The 21,745-nt window shown below is 32.9% G+C and overlaps 1 protein-coding gene across 1 annotated transcript in view; it reads right to left on the bottom strand.

The window, feature by feature from the left end:
* The window catches only part of LOC118743066, a gene marked incomplete in the record, with an annotated part of 55,285 nt that extends 50,402 nt beyond the window's left edge, over positions 1 to 4,883 (bottom strand). Inside the window, 5 exon segments of the mRNA XM_036475555.1 lie at positions 141 to 1,646; positions 1,726 to 3,394; positions 3,470 to 4,018; positions 4,106 to 4,358; positions 4,429 to 4,883. Of these exon segments, the coding sequence (XP_036331448.1) occupies positions 1,321 to 1,646; positions 1,726 to 3,394; positions 3,470 to 4,018; positions 4,106 to 4,358; positions 4,429 to 4,874 (3,243 nt within the window).
* Between the last annotated feature and the right edge of the window lie 16,862 nt (positions 4,884 to 21,745).

Below are 21,745 nucleotides of genomic sequence, written 5' to 3'. Positions count from 1 at the left end.
TTTTTTTTCCTGTAGTATCTATGTAAATAATAATAATTATATAATTATCCAATTTAATTTACTTCGAAATTACATTACAAAAATAAGTTTTGTTAAAAAATAATTTAAATTTCTTCTTTCCCGCTCTCTGCATGGATAGATTTTTTTTTTGCATTCGAAATAAAATATATAGCAAGGTAATTAAATGTATGTATGTAAATACATTAGGTTGCATGTATGTATGTATATACATACATACTTTATAAACTAATTTAAAAAGATTGTGGAAGAATTTTTAGTGTATGTAAATATTTTTAAGGTAGTTAGAAGCTTCAAAGTTATGTAAGATTTCACTTACAACATATATTACAGAAAACATTTATCGTATATATGTATATATAAAGTTACTATTATTTATTAATTGTGTATAAGTAATAAAATTAATTTTTTACTCTTTCACCAAATGCGAATTAACCTCTTGTGTCTTTTTTCTTCTATACAACAACAAAAAAACGCCCAGGTCTTCTTTATATTAATTTTGTCGTGCGAATAGCATACTGAATATTTTTGGAGGTATCTACACATCTACAAGTATTTTTTTTTTTTCAAACATGTAATCCTCTTTAGTTCCGAAAATTTTCAAACCATGGCACTAAGTATTTTAGGTATTCTTTGAAAGTCTTTGCTTAGTATGTTGTAAATTGATGGAATGGGTTTGGCGTTTTTTCCACTATCTTTAAATTAATTGTAAATTATTTATATAAAATGCTTTCAGTTGCTTTGTGTAAGACAATTATTAATTAATTTTGATCACTTTTTTCACCTTCTCCCTTGCGTTAGTTTGTAGATCGGTTGGCGTGTTCTGTTAATCAAACTTTGGGGGGCGGAATCGAAAAAATTAAACAGAAATAGTTAACTTTTTCTAATTTTCATATCTCGTAGTTAAGCTTATTTAATTAAGTACTGCATCAGTTTAGTAACGTAAAATAGTATTATTATGTTTTGTATTTAAGTATGATTCATTATTAATACTTGGTTCCCGCCTTGTTACAAATTTCACATACCTACATGTATATGTATGTATTTCGTTTAGTGTGCGTTTTCCTCTGTTTTAGTTGTGTTTTGCATTTTACTATTTTTCATATTTTTATTATATAGTTTTGCTTAAAATTAAAACATTTTAATAACAAGTGGTTGTGTTTTGAGTGTTTTTTTTTTCTCTTTCAACTCCCATGCCCTTTTCACATTTACTCATCCAGTTCCCAACAACTGCTATTAGTATGGGATCCAATTCCTCTTGTCTAAATTTGCCTGCGGCCCATTTATGTTCGGCCTCTTGCCTTAGACCTGATTAATTGGTGCATAGCGATGCACTTTCGGTACCTTCGGTTCCTTTACCTTAGGATTGATTTCTTCGCTAAGTTTCTGATAGACGATCGAGTTGTTGGAGGAAGCCAACAGCGCCATGCGATAACGTTCGCCACGTTTACGCAACATAACCATAACGATCTTGGTGATGACGGCCAAAATGATGAATAGGCATAAAAAGATCACAACTGCGGGCACTAGGAATCTGGAGCCTTCATAATAGATGCGACCGCGTTCAATGATAATTTCCTCTTCGGCGTTGTTTTCGCTAGAGTCCTCGCCATTCAACAAGAATTTATCTACAATTTGCAATAAAATATAGTTTATAAAGCACGTATTTTTTAGGAAATTTTTTTATAATCTGTACACTGTACTTACTCAACAAGAATTCATCTTTCGTTTCTTTGTTCAGGTTCACTTCTTCGACGCGCATGCCAAAGTCATGCAGCTTAGTAATGTCAATCTTCTTTTCGATGTCTTCGTCGTTGCCCTTTTTACCATTGTCGTCTTCATCGTCATCCTCATCATCCTCGTCGTCTTCATCTTCGTCATATTCGCTATCGTTTTCTTCCTCCTCTTCGTCGTCTTTGCTCTCCTCGGCGGTGTTCTCGTCCTCTTCCGCACTCTCCTCATCCAAGCTACCCGCAATAGACACCTCGCTGTTATCTGTATCCTTCAGTATCTTGTGTTTATCGTGCTTTGTGTTCTCCACAATCTTCCACAGACTCCTTGCATCGTCGTCCAACACCTTGTCCGCCTGCTCGATGCGTTTTTCCAAACTCTTCTGCTTTGTCTTGCTCACAGTAGTCTCTTGACGGCGGCACACCTCATGCGCCAGCGCAGCCCAGTCAGCGTGTGGTTGATATTCGACAATTGCGTCACCTTCGAGATTGGCAAGCGTTGGCAGTTTGTTGGTACCTAAGTTGGGCGTAAGCGATACGTAGTTGATGAAGTCTTGGAAGTCTTCGTTGCACTTGAGTGGGTTGTGTGAAATGTCCAGCGTACGTAGATTCTTGAAGCTGCGCACATCTCCGGAGGATACGCGTTTAATTTGATTGGACGAGGCATTGAAGCTACGCAAAGTGTCGTAGAATTTGTATTTACGGCCCATGCCATATTGGTTCTCGGAGAGTAACGAAGTCAGTTCACAATCGCTTACGTCCAATTCGCGTAGTTTGCTCAGTGGCATGAAGAGGCGCACGGAAAGTTTGCGTATTGGGTTGCCGGCCAGATTCAGTTTAGTCAGTTCGTTGTTGTTCATGAAAAGGAGCTCATCCAAACGGGCAATCAAATTGTTGCTCAAGTCCAGTTCGGTCAGCTTAGTAAGGCTGATGAAAGTGTCACGCTCCAAGTTGTTGATGTTGTTCCAGGCGAGCTTCAATGTGGCCAAATGTGGCATTGTTGAAAAGGTTTTGTGGCCGAGAGCGCCAATAGCACAATTCGAAATATCTAGGAAGTAAACGGTGAAGAAACCATTGTGGCTGTGGAATCCGTCAGTAGGCAATTGGCTAAGGCGTGGATTATCGTTGAGGCGTATGACATCCAATTCGGAGTTCTTGAAGAAAATCATGGCATTGACTTGATCTAAGTCGTTGATGGACAGATCAATATGACGCAAGCTCTTCAGCGCCAAGAAGGAATCAGGCTGGATGGTAGTAATGCCATTACCCTTGAGATTAAGGTTAGTCAGGCCGGTCATTTTATCAAACATGCCATGATGGATTTTCTTGATGCTGTTGAAGCTAAGATCGAGTTGTTGTAGATCATCGGTGCCAAAGTGTAAGTCGCCGGTAATGGAGTTGTATTTCAAATGCAATATAGCAAGCGCAGTGCGGTTGAAGACGGTGGCAGGCAGGGTTTTCAGCGCGTTGTAAGACAAATCCAATTCCTCGATCGTCTCAACGGAATCGAAGACATGTTCGGGAATCTTCTGCAAGTTATTCTGTGACAAATTAATGTAGACTATATTTAACAGTTGCGAGAAAGCTTGTGGGTTCAGCTCCATTAAGTTGTTGCGTGACAGATCCAGTTCCTCAATGCTTGAGGACTGGAAAAAAAGAAGTAATAATTAGCAGAAGTTTAAGAAATTAAAATGTTACAGTTGTTTAAACCATATACTCACATTGAGTAGGAAATGCACATTAGACATAACGCTCAAATCATTGCCGGAGATGGTCAGCAGGCGTAGCTTCTTATTCTTTGAGAAAGTGTTGGGATTGATGACAGCCAAACCGACATTCGTCAAATTCACCGAGTATAACTCATCCAAGCCATGGAAAGCATCGGGATGTAGGAACTCAATAGTGCAATTTGAAATCTTGATCGAGGACACATATTTTAAACCCATCTGCAGGAAGAATTCTGGTCCCAACAAAATGGGATATTTTGGACCAACATCCGTTACGATCAAATCGGTGATGTCAGAACCGAATTTCTGTGTTTCAGGATCAAAACGGCTGCATGTCGCTACCAGATAGCTGTTAACGTTGCGTGCGCAAACGCAGTATCTTGGGCAAGGCACATTCTGATTGAAAACGATCTCCTCCTCATCGTTAATATCGTCGTCTTCATCACCATCATCGTCGTCATCATAGTCATCCTCGTCCAAGTCTTCGATTTTCTTCTCACTTTGCTCCTGAATGTTATCCGTCGATTTCGACTTGGAAGATGACTAAAGCGTATACATAAATGTGAATGTAGTTTATTTATATACATATGCATATACATACGCAACGCTTTAACACTTGCACACACTCACCTGTTTTTCTTCCTTGATCGGTTTCATTTCCACCCTCTTGTTGCTCTTCGTTGCCGCATTACTTTCTCCCGTTGGCTTCGCTGTGGTGCTGGTTTTTATCTTTTGAGCAGATTCTGTATTGACCAACTCATCATCATAGCTATACTCATCATCATAATCGTCAGCGTCATAATCGTAGTAAGCCTCTTCGCTTTTATTATTCGTGACGGTGGAATTCTCCGTCTTGAATTTATTCGGCAACAGTTTATTGAATCTAAAATGAAAACTTGCACGGTCAAGAGCGTTCAAATAAGACGGCGGCGGCTTAACTTAAGCTTGGTTACCTTGGATCGTCGGCAAGTGCGGCGCTATGTTTTGATGCTTCGATCAGATCGTTGAGTGTCTCATCGTTCATCTGTTGATGGTCGCCATGTTCTGTTTCTTCGATGAGTGTATTCAATGCCTCATCGCTTAACTGTGGATGCGTCGCAGCTGTAGTTGTTGTTTTAGTGGATTTCTTGGCATGCTTTGTCGCCGCTACTCTTGCGGGACGCACGGTTTCTGTGGTTGTTGTAGAGGTTAGGGGCATGTCTTTTACCTTGGGTGTGGAAATTTTGATGCCGTGCTCTGTTGAATGTGCCGACTCCAAGATATTGTCATTGGCCTCGTCGTCCAAAAGACTATTACTGTCGAATGTCGAATCGACCGAATGAATTGAGCTGGTAAATGTTAGCTGGAATGCACTAAGAGCGATTAGCACTAGTAATACTAGTGCATGCTGGTTACCCATTGTGATTGCTGAAAAAGAATTAAATAATACCAAGAATTAGTAAGACGTTTAATTTTGCAAAAAAAAACAAGTTTGAAAAAACTTAACAAAGTAAAACATTGAGTAGTAAATTAATTTATAAAAAGATTATCAAAATCTCAACTATAAATTAAATTTATAATCATTTTATAAATTAAACACATTTAATTCATTTGCCATCTCACTAACAACATTTTATCAGCTAAAGCATTTGCCATTTATTTTTTGGTAGGCGTTGTTGCTGTTCTATAATGTTCTATTATCTATTACGTATATACATACATACATACATACATGCACCTACATACATACATATGTACATTAGACCGTACCAGAAAAAAAAGTTCGCTGTACACCTTCGAATGATAAGTACATAATTTTACAGGAATTTTCGGTATTTTAATTTTTTTTTTGTTTTTGGTCGATCGTAGAGGTCACCTTTTCTATATTTTTCGCCTTTGCTTCGGCATTTACATTCGGATCTTAAAGGCGTTTTTGTTGTTCCAGTTCAGTGATCTAGTACGACCCACCAGATGTCAGTTCTTATCACCCTAACGTGCCACCCTAATGCCAGTAAATTAAAGCTTGCCGAAAATCACTAAACTTTTGCTAAGGGGCTATTTCGATTATTCCAGTAGAACTTTTTAAAATTTGTTTTTTTTTTTGCCGAATTTTGGAATCGCCGAAAAATGTAAAAAGCCGTGACCACAGATTTGTTTATTTTTCTTTTGAAATCGCCTTGTAAAAAAATCTTTTACCGAATTTAGGTGTCGCCGAAAAATATGAAAATTCGATCACTAGGCTCGACTAATTTTTTTTTCGATATTTCCTAGCAAGAAAATGATGCCCAGTTGCGCCAATCAATTTGAAAATTTATCAGACTATTAAAATTTAAAACGAAAAATTTTTCGAACAAAATTATGTCTAGTAAACAGTCTGATAAATTTTAAAATTTATTGGTAAAACTGGGGATGAGTACTTTAGACTTAGGGGTGTACGGCGAACTTTTTTTGTTTGCCGCTAAGGTGGTACAGTCTAATGTACGTATGGTAGCTCCATTTTCGTTTAACATTTTTAAACTCATAAATAAGTCGCATCACGTATGTACATATCTGCGTATACTTTGCAAGATTATTTGTGACAACACTTAAGTATCTACAAATTGTTTATACTTCAATTGTACAGAAATCATGTTGCTAAACAAACATACACACACTCGCACACTATCTGCCTGGTTGGCGCTCAAAAACCTGATTGGAATATGCATTGTATGTTAATGAAGATTTCTCCAATATTAAATTAACAAGTTGAACCTAATAGAATTTCATAGAAAAATTCCTTGTCTACTATGACATAAGAAAATCAATCAATACCTTGCAGATCAAATCAATGAAATATATATATATATATTTTTTTTTTTCGCTAACCTAATGTTGACTTCAGTTATTGAAACTACCTTAAAAAGAATAACGATTTTACAACAATTGAGCTGTTGGAAAAATTCGTGCTTTGGCAGTATTGGAAGGGAATTATCGATTCTAAAATGCTATCGCCTAGTCAAACGATTTATTTTGGACTTTTAAACTGATAATAATTAACCAACTTCACAACGTCAGGTCACACACAATTTTGATGACGCACCAAAAATTATGAGAACTTGGCTGTTAGGTTTTGATGCATCCGCCACGAAGTCGCGCCCTGCGCCCTCAGATTATCATTTATTTCGCTCTCTGTAGAACTCAGAATTTTAAGTGTTTTGCGTTTACTTCAAAATAGGTCTACGGGAATCACTTGTTTCAGTTTGTCGCCCTAAAACCATAGACATTTTTCAGTGGTTAACGGTGTACGACGATTTTTGGGGGAACTCAAATAGGAAATATCAATGGCCTTTAAAAAAAAAAGTTTGGAGATTTCACTATTCTACCATTGAAATAAAGAAATGTGCTGCTTTTTTGGCAGTATGACGCATTTTCAAATTTCTTCAACCTTTTATACAGTTTGTGTATAACTGAAGTAATTTTCTAAGAAACTTCCTTGAAGGTCATTTTCGGAAGCACAATTTCATTTCTCCCAAGCAAAAAAAATTACCAAAGTTGATTTCCTAAATACAGCTGAAGCACTTACATAATATTCCGCTTATTTGTTATATTTAGAGCGCATACTTACATTACATAAATATACACACGCACTCGTGCTATTAAAACCGAGTTATGTCGAGAAATTCATCAATATTTATGAGAGAATTTTATCCAGACTTTATATACTCTAATCTAATTTTAATTTCCGTCAGCATCAACTTGTTAATCGTGTCTTGCCGCTGTCAACTGTATTTGGTGATATCCACTTTTAAATAAATAAATATTTTGTACAGAGGTAAAAATACGAGAAAGCAACACAACACAAAAAAAAAATAAGAACCTGTTGATTTAATGTTCTGTGTTTTGATTGTTTAAGAAATCTGTAGCTTAATTGAATTTATAACTATCGTTGTATGAGTATTTAGCTATGCTTTTGCGTACATATTTTGCAAAAAGAGAAATTGAAAATCATAAAATATAGTAGACATATGCATTTAATTTGTTATAGACATTAACGTGTGTGAATATTTACATATATGTATGTATGTAATATATGTTCATATAAATATGTAAATATATGTATGTATATAAATCTGCAATAAATAATATTTTGATCGTGATAAATGGAAAACAAATAATTTACTTCAATGCAATGAAATAAATAAAAGACAAATAATATTTATGTACAACTTAAGCTCTGCGCCAGTAAAAAAAAAATGTTACTCAGAATGCGCTAAAACGCTGCTTAACCCGTTAAAATGAGAACCTTTAATTTTTTTTATGCTAACTTGTGTAAACCCGGTAGTAGTATTAAATTCAAATATTTATATCAATCTGTAAAAATGACTTTTAGTTACAAGGAAGCAGTTACTTCAGCGATAAGAGCAGTGAATAAGTTATACAATACCACTCAAGCATTTCGAAAGAACTATTCATGCTGATTTTAAAGTGACTTTGCCATTTAAGAGCATACTTAGACATGACAGAGGTTCATCTCAAGGTGACTAGGAAAATAATTGTGTATAGAACCGCTTAATAATGTTTACTAGCACCTCAAGCAACTAATTTATGTGCCAATGAAATTGTATATTATGATTAGCACTTGTCAAGGGCTACAAACTTTAAAATAATGGTAGTTTAGGGGACCAGAAAAACAGAATTCGATCCAAATAAGCAACATTTTCACGGGCAACCAAAAAAAAGGCCGCTCCCAATAAATAATATAGTGATTATTACGATTATACGCCGCCCATATATTGGCAATTAATTTTTGTGTTATTTAATCTTTATTTGTTTTTTAATAAAAATATAGTTTATTCTTTAACAAAAACCGCATGAACAAAAATAGCAAACTTTGTGCAACATAAAAAAATCAACTAACGTTCGCAAAACTTTCGAGCGTTTTAATTAGATTTCTTATAAATATTTTCGCTACAAAACTGCATACTCAAAATCTTTATCAGAAATCGAATTATCGAAAAATTTAAATTTTTAAGAAGTTTTTATTTTTGTTTTAATGTTGCACAAAGTCTACAACATGGATTTATATGGGTTTTGTTAAAGAATAAATTATATTAAAAAAAATTATTAAGATTAAATAATAAAGAAATAATAATAAAAAATACTTGCACTTTATTATGCTTGAATTTAATAAGCTGTAAAACTGCATACTTAAAATTTTTTCTGGAAATTAAAATTAAAATCCATGGAGTTGGGATGAAAAATTTGTGGAATTTTTGTACAAAGTCTGAAATTTAGATTTATGTGGTATTTGTTAGATAAAGGCTATACTTTCATACAAAAATAATGAACCTTAAAATAATCAAAGGAAAAGTAGTCAAAACTGGTAAAAATGATGATGTGCTATCTTTTGTCGCGGGGTGTAAAGATCACATAATATTTGCAACATATTTTGGTAAAGATTGCTTTAAATAAAACATGGTAAATAAACAATAAACTAGAAATGAAGAAAAATTTATTGCGACTTATGTTACTTTGTGTAACGAAAAGTAGTGGGTGATATTTCACCCTGGAAGATATTAAGCGTGATTTTTTTTTTTGAGGATCGTATGAGGGTTAATTGGGACTTATTTTCACTCTAAGCTAGCGATATATATTTTTATATGTATGCACATATTTATTACATTGCAATATATTCTTTTAAACAAATTTATCTCCAAAAAATATTCTTGGAACGTCTTGGAAGGGGAACCTCTTCGAGCAGTTCGATACAAAACTTTGTTTTTATCCATTTTTCACTGCCTTGACTTCCTGAAAGATAAGTCGAACCTTCGATAAACTCGAGGCTATCAGCTTATAGCTCAGTTATGCATACTTGGCGTTGCATGAGACTTGTCACATAAGGAATCTGTTAAATCAGTTTTGCGTGTAAGCGGTTACCCAACGCATAGCACTTCACATGTAGAAGTCTGTTGGGTTTGATTTTGAATGGTAAAAAATGGCAAAGAATGCATAACTGAGCTATTAACGCTGGAAATAATATTTGGAGCCAGCTTATTCCATAGTTGAGTAATATACACTTTTTATACAAAAAATAACCTCTTTGTTGAGAGTGCTCCGCTTAGGTTTTAGGATTTACGTTTATGTTCCTAAATTTGCCATTTCATTTTTATGTTTTATTTGTATGTTATTTGTCTCGTTCGGGCTGCGCCTGTGTGGCTAATGATTCACTGGACTCGTTTCAATCAACATTTCGTCACCTTAGAACCAAGCAGACCTAATAAACTACTTACTTATTTGCATAAATCGTTTCATTCTTTCGCAAACAATTAACGCACAGCTTTTAATTTACACTTCATTACAATGATTGATGCATTTGTGCAATTATTATGACAATTTGTGCGATTATTTCAATGCGAATGCGGGTAAGCAAATGCAAAAGGCAAACTCGTCTTATAAATTTGGGTATGTATACAGATTCAACTCCATGTACAGTGACTCACACAAGTGTTCACGTGTTGATTTTTTTCTTTAATATTCACAACGTTTTTCAAGTAAATTTTTTTGCTTATTATTTTTCTACAAACATATTGTCTAAGCTTTAGCCAAAGCCAAAAATTTAGGAAAATTCATCAAATTTTCATCAAAATTCTGGGCAATTTTATAGCAAATACAATTCTATGTGGTCTCATGAAGTGCAAGTTTCAGGCGGCTAAAAATCGCATTAATTTTTTATAATTTTTTTTAGGACTACTTTTCGGTCTTTTTTTATAGAACAAGTGCAATTTACAAAAACTGGCATTGATTTTTTGAATCTTTGTTGCGTGCGGTCTCCCGCATTTTATTTCATAAGAAATTCATGCTTATATGAAAAAAGTGCGAAAATCCGTCAGCAAAACAAAAAAAATTGAACATCATCGCGATTTTTTAAACGCTTGGGACTTGCACTTCATGAGACTAAAATTGCCTGGACCATAATACACCAAAATTTTGTAAAAATTCAGGTTAAAAAGCTCTAAATTTTTATGAATTTTCCTTATATTTGTATAAAGTGTGAAACTCCGATTTATATGGTTTTGGCTAAAGCTTGGGCCTTTATTTTTATTGAAAAAAAAATTAACTTGTTAAACGTTGTGAATATTAAAAAAAAAATCAACTCGTGAACTCTTGCGTGAGTCACTGTATGTACTTCAGATTGTGTGTACATATGTATGTATGCCTGTATGCAATTATTTTTTTTGCTGAGGGCTATAGGCATCGTAGTAAACGTATGCGCCTACAAATGTGAATATTACATTTGACTGTTTCTGTGTTGTTGTATAAATTGTATGCAAATTAATTCATTTCGCACCTACGCAAATTGAACGTCGCGACAGGCCGTTTAAAGTAAATTTCAACCCATTTGTGTTTTTTTTGTTTTCGATAATTTTGTATATATTTTTTTTTACTCCAAGTAACGACATTGGATTAGCGCCTTTTCATAGGTTGACTAGCCGACAAAGCTGTCAGCCTCAAAAGCAAGCTGACTTAAGTTCAACGGTATGGTATAGGCAAATGTAATGTTTTGTTCGTATGTGTATAAACTAGAGTTGCCGTTTTTAAATCGATTAAATCGAAGATCGATTAATCGAGACCTTCCAATTAAATTTTTTGTCGATTTTTTTAGTACCGATTCGATACATGAATCGATTCAAAAAATTCGATAATCGATATTCGATTTTTGCTCAGTTGATGCATATGAAATACGGTTCGCCCCAGAAAATCTATACAAATCTAAAGAAATTAGAATTTGGGGTTGGTACAAAAAAAAGCCTGCAAGAGCAAAAACCAAAGAATTCAATGACCTTTCTCCTCCGACTATAGGGCTCCTCAGGGAAGCCTCTTGAAAATATGTATGTTTTAAACATTACTTCTGTACAATAAAAGTTTGGTTAGATTGCTGTGTTTTGTTTCTTTATAAAAATTAAATAAAATACGTTATTTGACAAAATATATGAATCGATCTTGGGCGATCGATTAATTTTTTCACAATTCTTTCCTGAACCGATTATTTTTATTTCGATTCGAATCGATTCAAAAATCGATTTTTTTTTTATTTCGATCTGGCATCTCTAGTATGAACGTAGTCTGAGTCGTTAAAAAAAAACACCATAGTATTTTATAAATGTTGGGTCTGTATGTATGTAAATTTCTTTTGTTGTTTAGGTCTTGCACATGTGTGCTTTGAAACCTGGCGGCGGGTCACGGCGGGTGTTGAGTGTCATTTATACATACTGCGCAATTTGCATCATCGCTGCACCACCAAAGTTTACTTATGTCTATATATATTTGTATGTAAATGTATATGCATTTCTGCATACATAACTATATAGAAAATTTTTGCTTTTATACCAACTTCCAACCTCGTTCTGTTGTCATTGCAAAATAATGCACCGAAAAGCCAATTAAGCGTTTATAACTTTTAACCAAAGAAACTGCCACTTATATACTCCCCTTGTACATACATATGCATGCATTTATGTATATATACACATGTACAATATACATATATATTAACATATACATGGCACAGATATTTACATGATTAATATTTGTATTCATATGCATTTATTTATTCCACTTCTTACCAGTTAATGAAAAAAAATCGAAATATATTTCACAAATTTTGTATTGCTAGCAACTGTCGCTGTTGCGATGTGCTGCATTTTTAAAGCTTTACTTAAGGCTTGTTTAAGTTACTTAAGTACATTTGTACACATTTCAAGTGCTTGCGTGCATAGTATACTAGCTATTTGGGTGTGCTTTTGCGAATAAAGCATACAATAGCTTAATCTTTATTTTATAAATATTTGGGGTATTCACAACGGTGTCGTATTGTTGTATGTCGTAAACTTCAAAAGCTTCAATAAATGTTTAGAGGACTTGAAACCACAATGAACTATTTTCATAACATGACTTTTATGGTATTTTTAGCCGTTAAAAGTTTACGACATACAACAGGACGAGATCGACATCGTTGTGAATACCCCAATTGACTTGACTAAACATTTTTTAATGGTACGTGATATTCGGGTTAAAAAATTTTGCGAGACTTTATGTTGAAAAGTACGTAATTGTATTAAAAAATGTCTAAAAGTACCCTACAGTAACTCTTTCTGTCTCCAGAATAATGTGGAACTGTAATACGCTAATTTTTATTTTTTAATGTTTTAGTTGTGTGTACTGAATATGGATTCGAATTTTGATTGAAAAGAAGATGTTTCTTCATTTTTTCGATTACAAATTCGTTCTTTTTTCGAACACTTTTTTCTGCACTTTCTGAAAATTTTCTTAATAAATTTTTTATTAATACGCCTTGGCTCTTTGGCTTTCTGGCAAGGAGAAATAATTAAAGTTATGTATAATTAGTTAAGCATTTACTTCAAAATTAAGAAAAACGTTTGTTGTAATTTAATTATATTGCGTCTGACAGCAATAGCAACTGAGAGCTTCTGCGACCTACCAAATAATAGCACGCGCTTCGACTAGGGCTGCCAGATATCTCTGTTGCCAAACCGGGACACTTAATGTGGGAGAGGGCTCTCGCTCCCTTCCATTTCGTTTCGACAAAAATTACGTACGAAAGGATGTAGTAAAATTTTATTTTGACAAAAAAAAAACAAAAACATGAGATCATGAGATCATTACAACGTACACCAGCAAAACAAAACAATTTATCACAACTAAAGTACAGAGAATTTTCCACAATGCATGTACCTTTTTTGCTCCTTATAAAAATACAGTTTATACCAAATACATCAGAAAACAAAAATAAAATTTCTAAACATTGTGGAAAACTCGGGAAAATGCAATAATTTTGCATACAAATTCGCAACTTTCTATTCAGACTGTTTTATAAAAATTTTGAAAATGAAGTTTTGCAGCCTATAAAAATTTAGTTGATTTTTGGTATTGTTTTTACTGAGGGTTTCTTCCATACAAATACAAAAACTTAACGAAATTTTCTGGTAACTTTAGACTTCCACTTTACTAATTGGCTCAAAAGCTACATTTTCAAAATTTGTCTAAAAGATCTGATTAGAAATTGTGATCAGATGAAAGAGTCTCCGAGCCAATAATTTGGTACGGCACGGTGCTTATAAGTATTCTAGGTTTCACGAAAGAAAAAAAAATTAAATACAAGGTAACATTAAAATATCAGTCATTTGTTTCGTTGCTGTGAGCTTGTTTCAAAACTTCTGGCTTTTGCTTAATATAATTGTAAAACTCTGTCCATGTTATTTTAACGTATTAAGGTACATAATTATATTAATCATCAACTATTGCTTGTGCAAAACGTGCTAAATTTAAAAAAAAATTCGCATATGAAAGAGCACCAACCCAACTCGTAATAAATTTAAGTATACAAATTTTAGTATTTAGTATAGAAATATTCAATTGAAATACGCCAATATTAAAATGAAGCGCTTTGCACTTAACGGATGTTTTTGCATAATTATGGGCCTTCTTCTGTATCACGAACGATAGGCAAAACGAACGATTCGTCTGCAGACGACAAGCTCTCTGATTGCGATTTTAAACTCTATCGGTCGTCTTCGTCTTGATTTTCGTACATTATGTTGCAATCTCGGTTGTGTTTAAACCGACTAAAATGATGCCCCGGACTAATATTTGAAGCATTCCTCTGCAGACGAATCCTTCGTGTTGCCTATCGTTCGTGATACAGAATAAGGCTGTAAGTTAAAAAAAATATATATTTAAATTCCATGCTGTCTGTAATGGGATTTGAACCCTGACGCTCTGGAAATTAACAAATTGTGGCAAACATCTTCGTGCACTCAACTACAGCCGGATATGTAAGTGTGCATTCAAATGTTCAGTTTGATTCAACACCACGTGTGCGTGGTATGAAAGTATTGTTTTTAAGTACGAACATTTCAAAACGATAATAAAATAAAAAATATTCATGTTTACTATGCGTAATTTCCCCCAGTAAATTCATAAAATTTTTCTTAATATTACAACGCGTTTTTTCTCTCAATGTAGTCATTTTTATGCAAAATTTGTGCAATCGAATCGAAAACCGGGACACTTAAACGAAATCGGGACATTTTAAGGTTGGACCGGGACACCGGGACAAAAAGCCTAAAACCGGGACATGTCCGGGAAAACCGGGACGTCTGGCAGCCCTAGCTTCGACCGACTCTAAAACGTACTCGCATGTTCGCAAGTTTCATTGCCAGGCAGCGGCTCTTCAGTCAAATGTATACCTTAATTCTTGAAAGATATGTTTTTTTTTTTTAATTAAGATTTGATAACTGTTCCATTTTGCATACATAAACGTATCCCTTTTGAACTAGTTTCAACTGGATTAGTGCTCTACGACAGGGAGATTTAACCCGGATAATTTCAACTGCTTGCCTTAGAAAGACATGGCACATAAATGTATAAGTATATACATATGTACAAAATATTCAAAGCGGTATGTATGTATGCATAATTAAATTGCTGCGTGGCTTGAATTTTACCAGTTATTCATTTAGAATTATTATTGACAAAAGCAATATTTATTTTTAATTATTTCTTCACTGTTAATATACATACATATGTATGTTTAAGCTTTTTGTATGCTTTGTGTGTATTTTTCCTAATTACTTGTTAATTTTTTTTGGCAGGCCATAAAATTTGCCAAGTATCTTCCTAGTTAGGTGTCGCCATGCGCACATTTAAAGGTTAATTTTGCTTGAAAATGCAAATATGATTATGTGCTCAGAACTCGCGAGGCTTTAAAGTCTTTACTAGAGTGGTTAAAATTTTTATATTTTTTTTAATTCCCAAACGCTACCTCAAATTATTGTTATTTGTGATAAAAAGAGATAAACCAATTTTTTTTTTTGAGAAAAATAATTTTTAGAGGTCGCGTTGGTTTTTTTTTTTAAATCGCTGATGTTCTAATTTTTTTATTTTCGTGACATGCTAAAATGCCGTTTTAATTATTCTGGTATTAATGGCGAACATTCCCTTAATTATGTACATACCTGACCTGTCTTGGGCAATTAGAATAAGCCTAGGGCATAGCACTGTTTTGATTAATTTCCGAGGTGATGGATTTAGAATAGCATAAAACTGCCCTTTATTCATTTGTCAAAACAAAGAAAAACTAAAAGAGTAAGATATTCTAAATTAAAAAAAAAAAACATAAAACAATTTTGTGGAAACTTTTGTGGTACTACGAAGAAAAAAAAAAAATTTTAATGACGAAGTTCTAATATGAGCTTCAAAACTGAACCCGTGGTCTGTATTATGAGGCAATATGCAAAGCATTGTTCCATTAATTGTTTCGGAAGTGTGAAATCGATAGAATAGAAGGCAGCAATACAGAATTTAGGGTCTTGGCTGAATACCTTGATTTAAAATATTTTGTCAACCTAAATATTTTTGAGTTTTTGGAGAAAGTAAGCATCACTAAAAAATTTTTAAATGAGCCACTGCTTTCCAAAAAATATTTTTTTTTGTGGTTTTTATCTTGATTATTCACTTCACGGACGCTTTTTCAGAACGAACACGGTAATTTTAACAGGCGCGTAATTGAATTGAATATTTACCAATATACCGTACTTTCGTTGACGTTTATAGTAAGATCAATAATTACGTTTCTGATTGATTTTAATATTTTTCGCCTCAGTGTATGTGGTCACAAAAATTGCCACGGTTGCTCTAGTCACGAACTGATCAATAAAATAAGCTGTGTTTGAGATAATGCCTATCATTCGAAAAAATGTGAGTTACTTAAAAAAATGTATGTATATATGCATAGTAGATATTTGTTTGTATGTTAGCAATTTCAGTGTCATGTCATTTGCCATTCCCAGCACCAATCACTCTGCTCACTGATGCATTCATCTTCATTACCTTGGCCATTGCCATCACCATTTCTTCGATTATCGTACACCAAATAGGCAATAATATAGCACCTTTGACGGCAAAAAGCAACATGTGTGTTCGTGTATGTATTCGTTTTTTCGTTGCCGCTGTTGTCGTCGCCAATATTGTCACATTGCATTCGGCGTCTGTAGACTTTGCTGTGATTATTAACAGCGTCGTCAATTGCATCATCACCTTCACAATGCAATGTTCAGACGAATATTAAGTGTTTTTACGCGCATTTACAATAAACTACATATTTTTTTAATTTTTATTTTTTCAAATTATTCCATTTACGTACATATGTACATATTTTATCATCTTTAACCGCACCTCTCCGCTTACGCCACATTCATAGACGCTATGCAGATGATGTCTTTGGTGGGTGTGCCATCAGAAATGCAACGTCTCGTTTATGCATTGTTAGTTTTCATAGCTTGGTTAGTATGGATAAGGGTGGTCCTTAAATTATCAACATCATGGAGCAAAATAAAGTTATACACGAAAATTTCAAAAACTAAAAAAAAATGTAGGGGTCGCTACCAGGGTTTGAAAAAATTGATTTTTTTTAATCACACAACTTCGAAAAATTTTGAGTTTTGTATGAATGTGTTTTTTTTATATTTATTTTTTTAAAGTTGCTATCCAACTTACAACTTTCGTATTTACTGTTAATATATCACGATCAATGGGTGATATCACCACCGCGAGCGTAAATAGAAATGTGTATACCAGAGAGGGAACTAAAAGTTCCTCACAAACTATTTCAATATCAAATGAAAATATTCGCACAACTTCTGCTTGGAAATAAATCAACCCGGTTCACCTTAATGTTTAGCCCTCAATATAGTCTCAACATATTTACCTGTTTGAAATAGAAATTTTATTTGAATATTTATTGTTTGCATTTTTGTTGACTGTCGTTTTGAAGAGTCAATGTTGCATGTTGTAAAACGATTGTTTGTGAATTGCATAAAAATAACTGTGTAAGTTTGACGTGTATCGATGACAGCTCGTGTTACATGTGATACAGTTTATTTGCATAAATCAGATTTGTTTCATGTGAAAGTATTTGCTGAAATTGCTACAGTTGACATTTTTCATGAGATTGTGATGGCATAGTAATACTATACATACATAGAAAAAGGGTGTACCTATGCATACAAGAAATTTGTGAAAAAATACCTATTTATATTACAATTGTTTACATATATTGTGTTTTGATAAATTCGGCAATTTATTTATTGTTAAATAGAGTGCTCAGCGTGCAATGACAATTTTTAGCTCGAAAGCTGGATTGGTTAAAGCCATAAAATGATTTCGATGATTTTTTTGGCATAAATTTGCTATGACCTACACATACATACATTCATACATACATACATACAAACCAGACCTCTGCATGAGTTGATTCAAACCTCCAGCCAAGCAGAGTTCAGTAGACTTGGATATTCTACTTCATATACAAAACACTGAGCGTTGTGAATTTTGTAATTTTGTAATTTATGAAAATTCATTTCGTTTTAAATGGAAGAATGTGAATGAATGGATGAAAAACATTCAAATGTATTACATACATACATACATACATACATATACATATATAGGACTAAAGTATAGCAGTGTCAAGATAAACATCGCAATTCTGGCCACTATCTTCCAACTCACCACAGTATTTCGAGAGACAAATGTCAATTCTGGCAACTATCAAAGCTTTTTTCTGTCTTTCGAAAGACTAATTGAAAAATCTGCAAATTTATTTATTAATTTTTATTGTGGCATATTAATATTTATTTCATTATTTGTACCACGATTTTGCTCGAAAAACATTAGGAATGTTTGAAAAAAAAAACCAACACGTGGTCATTTGTTTGAGCCACTGTATTTGGAAGGGATTACTAAATTAAAAAAAGCTAAAAGCAGACTAACTGCAAGTTATGAAATGAAATACTTTTTTGTCTAAAGAAGCATTATCTATTAAAAAATCACTGATATATAAAACTGGCCTCGTATAAATAACAACTTCCATTACCTTTTATTTTTTAAATAACCTATTTATACCTATCGGAAAGTAGTAAATAAATAAATAATTATACTCCCGCTTAAAAATTCTTCATTCTATTCACGGCCTTATTGCCTTACAGCAATCGAGTTCGGATCTTATATTCTCCTTATCTTATCTAGAAAAAATATAAAGTAAATAACCTGGAATACTAATAAGTCTAATACCAGATAAATTTATTTATACGTATGTATGCATGCATACTTAATATATGCAGTGGATACTGTTGGAATTACAAATATACATACATACATACATACATAAATATTTCATGGAGCCGTTTAAATAAGTTTCTACATTATGGAAGAAAATGTGAACGATTTTTAATGAAAAAAACCTAATTCCTTCTTCGCATGCATGTGTAAGAGCAAGTTAATTATTATAAGCATAGTATTTCCTAAATATTTTTGAGTTTCTAAATTAACGTTTGGCTTGGAAAGCCATCAATTGTAAGACTTTATGTATGTAATTGATATCTTTAAAACATAAACAAGCGCGGATGTAAAATTCTCAAATTTCTCGACTGTAAATCATTGTAATCAATTGTAAAATGTACATTAGAGATGATCGATTTTTTCCTTTTTTTATTAGGGTCTTAAGCGTCGCATAACTTTTGAATGTAAGATAACGGTTGAAATAGTTTTTTTTTTTTTTTGGGGGGGGGGGGGGGGGGGGTGGCGGACCTAATTATATATAGTTTTTTGATCAGTTTAAATACATTTCAGTGTAGCTAGAAATCCTCATCATTATTTTAGATACATACAAAAAATGTTAAGCGTAAGATTTTACGACGGCTAACACATCTTTTAATCATTATTCTCTACGATTTCCTTTGGATTTGCATAAAAAAGTAATTTTTCATTATATTTTTTTTTTTCAAATATTTCCACAACTTGTACCTTTATTGATAAGAGTTGTATGAAATTACTAAGCTTAAGAAGCTCTAGTTTCATATGTCCATATATAATTTATTTCGATCGCTTATCAAATTTCTTAGATATTGGGAACCGTGTTGATCGACCGTTTTTTACCCTATTACCAAGTCGCTTATCTGGCATTATCTGATGCACTGGCTTAAAATATGTCTTAGTTTAATCTTTTATAGCCAATTATTATTTATTTAGACCTAAGAAAACATTATACATACATATTTATCTCTACTACAAAACTATAAAATACTTTTTATTTTCTCCTGTTAAAAATCGATTCAGCCTAAAGTGCCATTGTACATATGAATAGCACGTTTGAAAAATGTGTAAAACAAATGCCTTTTGAGTCACTAACAAAATATTCAAAACGAAAACATAAAAATGCATCTCCAAGACAAGTTTGTGGGCAGCTTAATTTGCATAAGCTTTCTCTCCATTTAGTTCGCCTACAATTTTCCACACTTTTAAGAGAGTATGTAATACATACACATTCATATGTATTTACTTACACTAGTCGACGAATGAAAATGTAGACTTTGTTGTAATATAATATTCACAATTATTTTCATGCAAAATTTTTGCATTATTTAATTAGGAAAATATAATTCCTTCTATAATTTAAACCATATAAACCGAAGTTTCACACTTTATATAAAGTTCACAAAAAGTCAAAAAAATTTAAATAACATTTTTTAACTTTTTATTCAGAATTTCTAGAGAATTTCCGAGTATGCAGTTTTGTAGCCTATTCAATTTTAGTAAAACAAAGTTCAAGTCGCTAAAAATTACCGTTGATTTTTGAGAATTTTTTTGGTAACGGATTTTTGGACTTTCTTCCAGTTTTTGTAAGTTGCACTTGTTATAAAAAAAAAAAACCACAAAAGCAGTCCCCAAAAAAAAACTAAAAAAAAAATATCAGCGGGTTGTTAGCGACTTTAAACTTGCGCATTGCTTTACTAAAGTTTAATGGGCTAAAAACTGCATACTCAAAAATTGTGGAGAAATTCTGAATAAAAAGTTCAAAATTTTGATGAACATTTTTTGAATTTTTGTGAACTTTATATAAAGTGTGAAAGTTTGATATTTATGGTTTATATTATAAAACGAACTATATTTTCATAAATAATTAATGCAAAACATTTTTTACGAAAATAGTTGTGAATATTATAATAGAACAAGTTTTTGTAAATTGCACTTGTTAAAAAAAAAAAACACCGCAAAAGCAGTAAAAACAAAATCAGAGGGATTTGTTAGCGATTTTAAACCTGCACTTTGCTTTACTAAAATTGAATGGGCTACAAAACTGTTTATTCAAAAATTTTGCAGAAATTCTGAAAAAAAAGTTAAAAATTTTGATACAAATTTTCTGAATTTTTGCGAACTTTATATAAAGTGTGGACCTTTTTACGGTTTATATTATAAAACAAACTATGTTTTCATAAATAATGAATGCAAACAATTTTTCATGGAAATAATTGTTAGTATTCTATTACAACAAGGTGTACACTTTCATTTGTCGCCTAATGTATATATGAGCATGAGTAGCAAACAGCATGGCACCTGACACATATTTTGTGCACTTGCTGTGAGGTGTTAATTAAATACTAAAATCTAGAATTTTTCTCTTACTAAACGTCATAGTTGTGGGAGGAAATTTTTTTCCCGTATTTTCTTTTTAAGGGCGTTAGAACAATGTTATGACGATGTTGACAATCACACTGTGCACGAAAATGATTTTTTTTTTTTATACCTAGTAAGATCAATTCGGGTACGCTGAATTTAGTTGTGATAGTAATTTTTCTAGGTTATGACATTTAATCGAGTAACATCAAATTCAAGTTGTTAGGCGGGGCTCGCCCAAAAATCAATGGTAATCTGAATAAAAAACTCGAAATTTTGATGAAACTTGTTCGAAATTTGGACTTGCACGGTTTTTGTTAGATAACGAACTATACTTTCGTAAAAATTATGAAAATTGAATTAACAAAACATTAGCTAAAACTTGGTAAAATGTCCTGTCCCCATTTATCTTATCTCTTTGTCGCCGTATTTATGGTTTTAACACATACAAAACAATGAAAATGTTTAAAATCGGACAATGACTACGCTCACATCCCATAATTTGTTAAATCCACTCTAAATAGAGTCCGACCAATTAATCGGCATCGGCATCGGCTAGTATCGACCAAAAGAATCACCACCGGCATCGGCCGTTTTAGGCCGTTTCTTTTTTACTTTTCCCGCACTTGATTCCATGTTATATATTTTTTTACTTTTTTAATTCTTTTAAAGTTTAAAATACTGATGCATTCGAGTTCCCGTCATAAATGTGCTCTCATATTTTTTTCTATGATAAGTAGGGAAGACACAGTTTAACAAGTTTTGCCTATTTTTCTTTGT

The sequence above is a fragment of the Rhagoletis pomonella genome, unplaced genomic scaffold (assembly GCF_013731165.1).
Source record: "Rhagoletis pomonella isolate Grant_MI unplaced genomic scaffold, Rhpom_1.0 Rhpom_scaffold_00007, whole genome shotgun sequence".
NCBI lineage: Eukaryota > Metazoa > Arthropoda > Insecta > Diptera > Tephritidae > Rhagoletis > Rhagoletis pomonella.
Note: the sequence above shows the minus strand (reverse complement) of the source record. Positions and strands in the feature narration are given on the sequence as shown.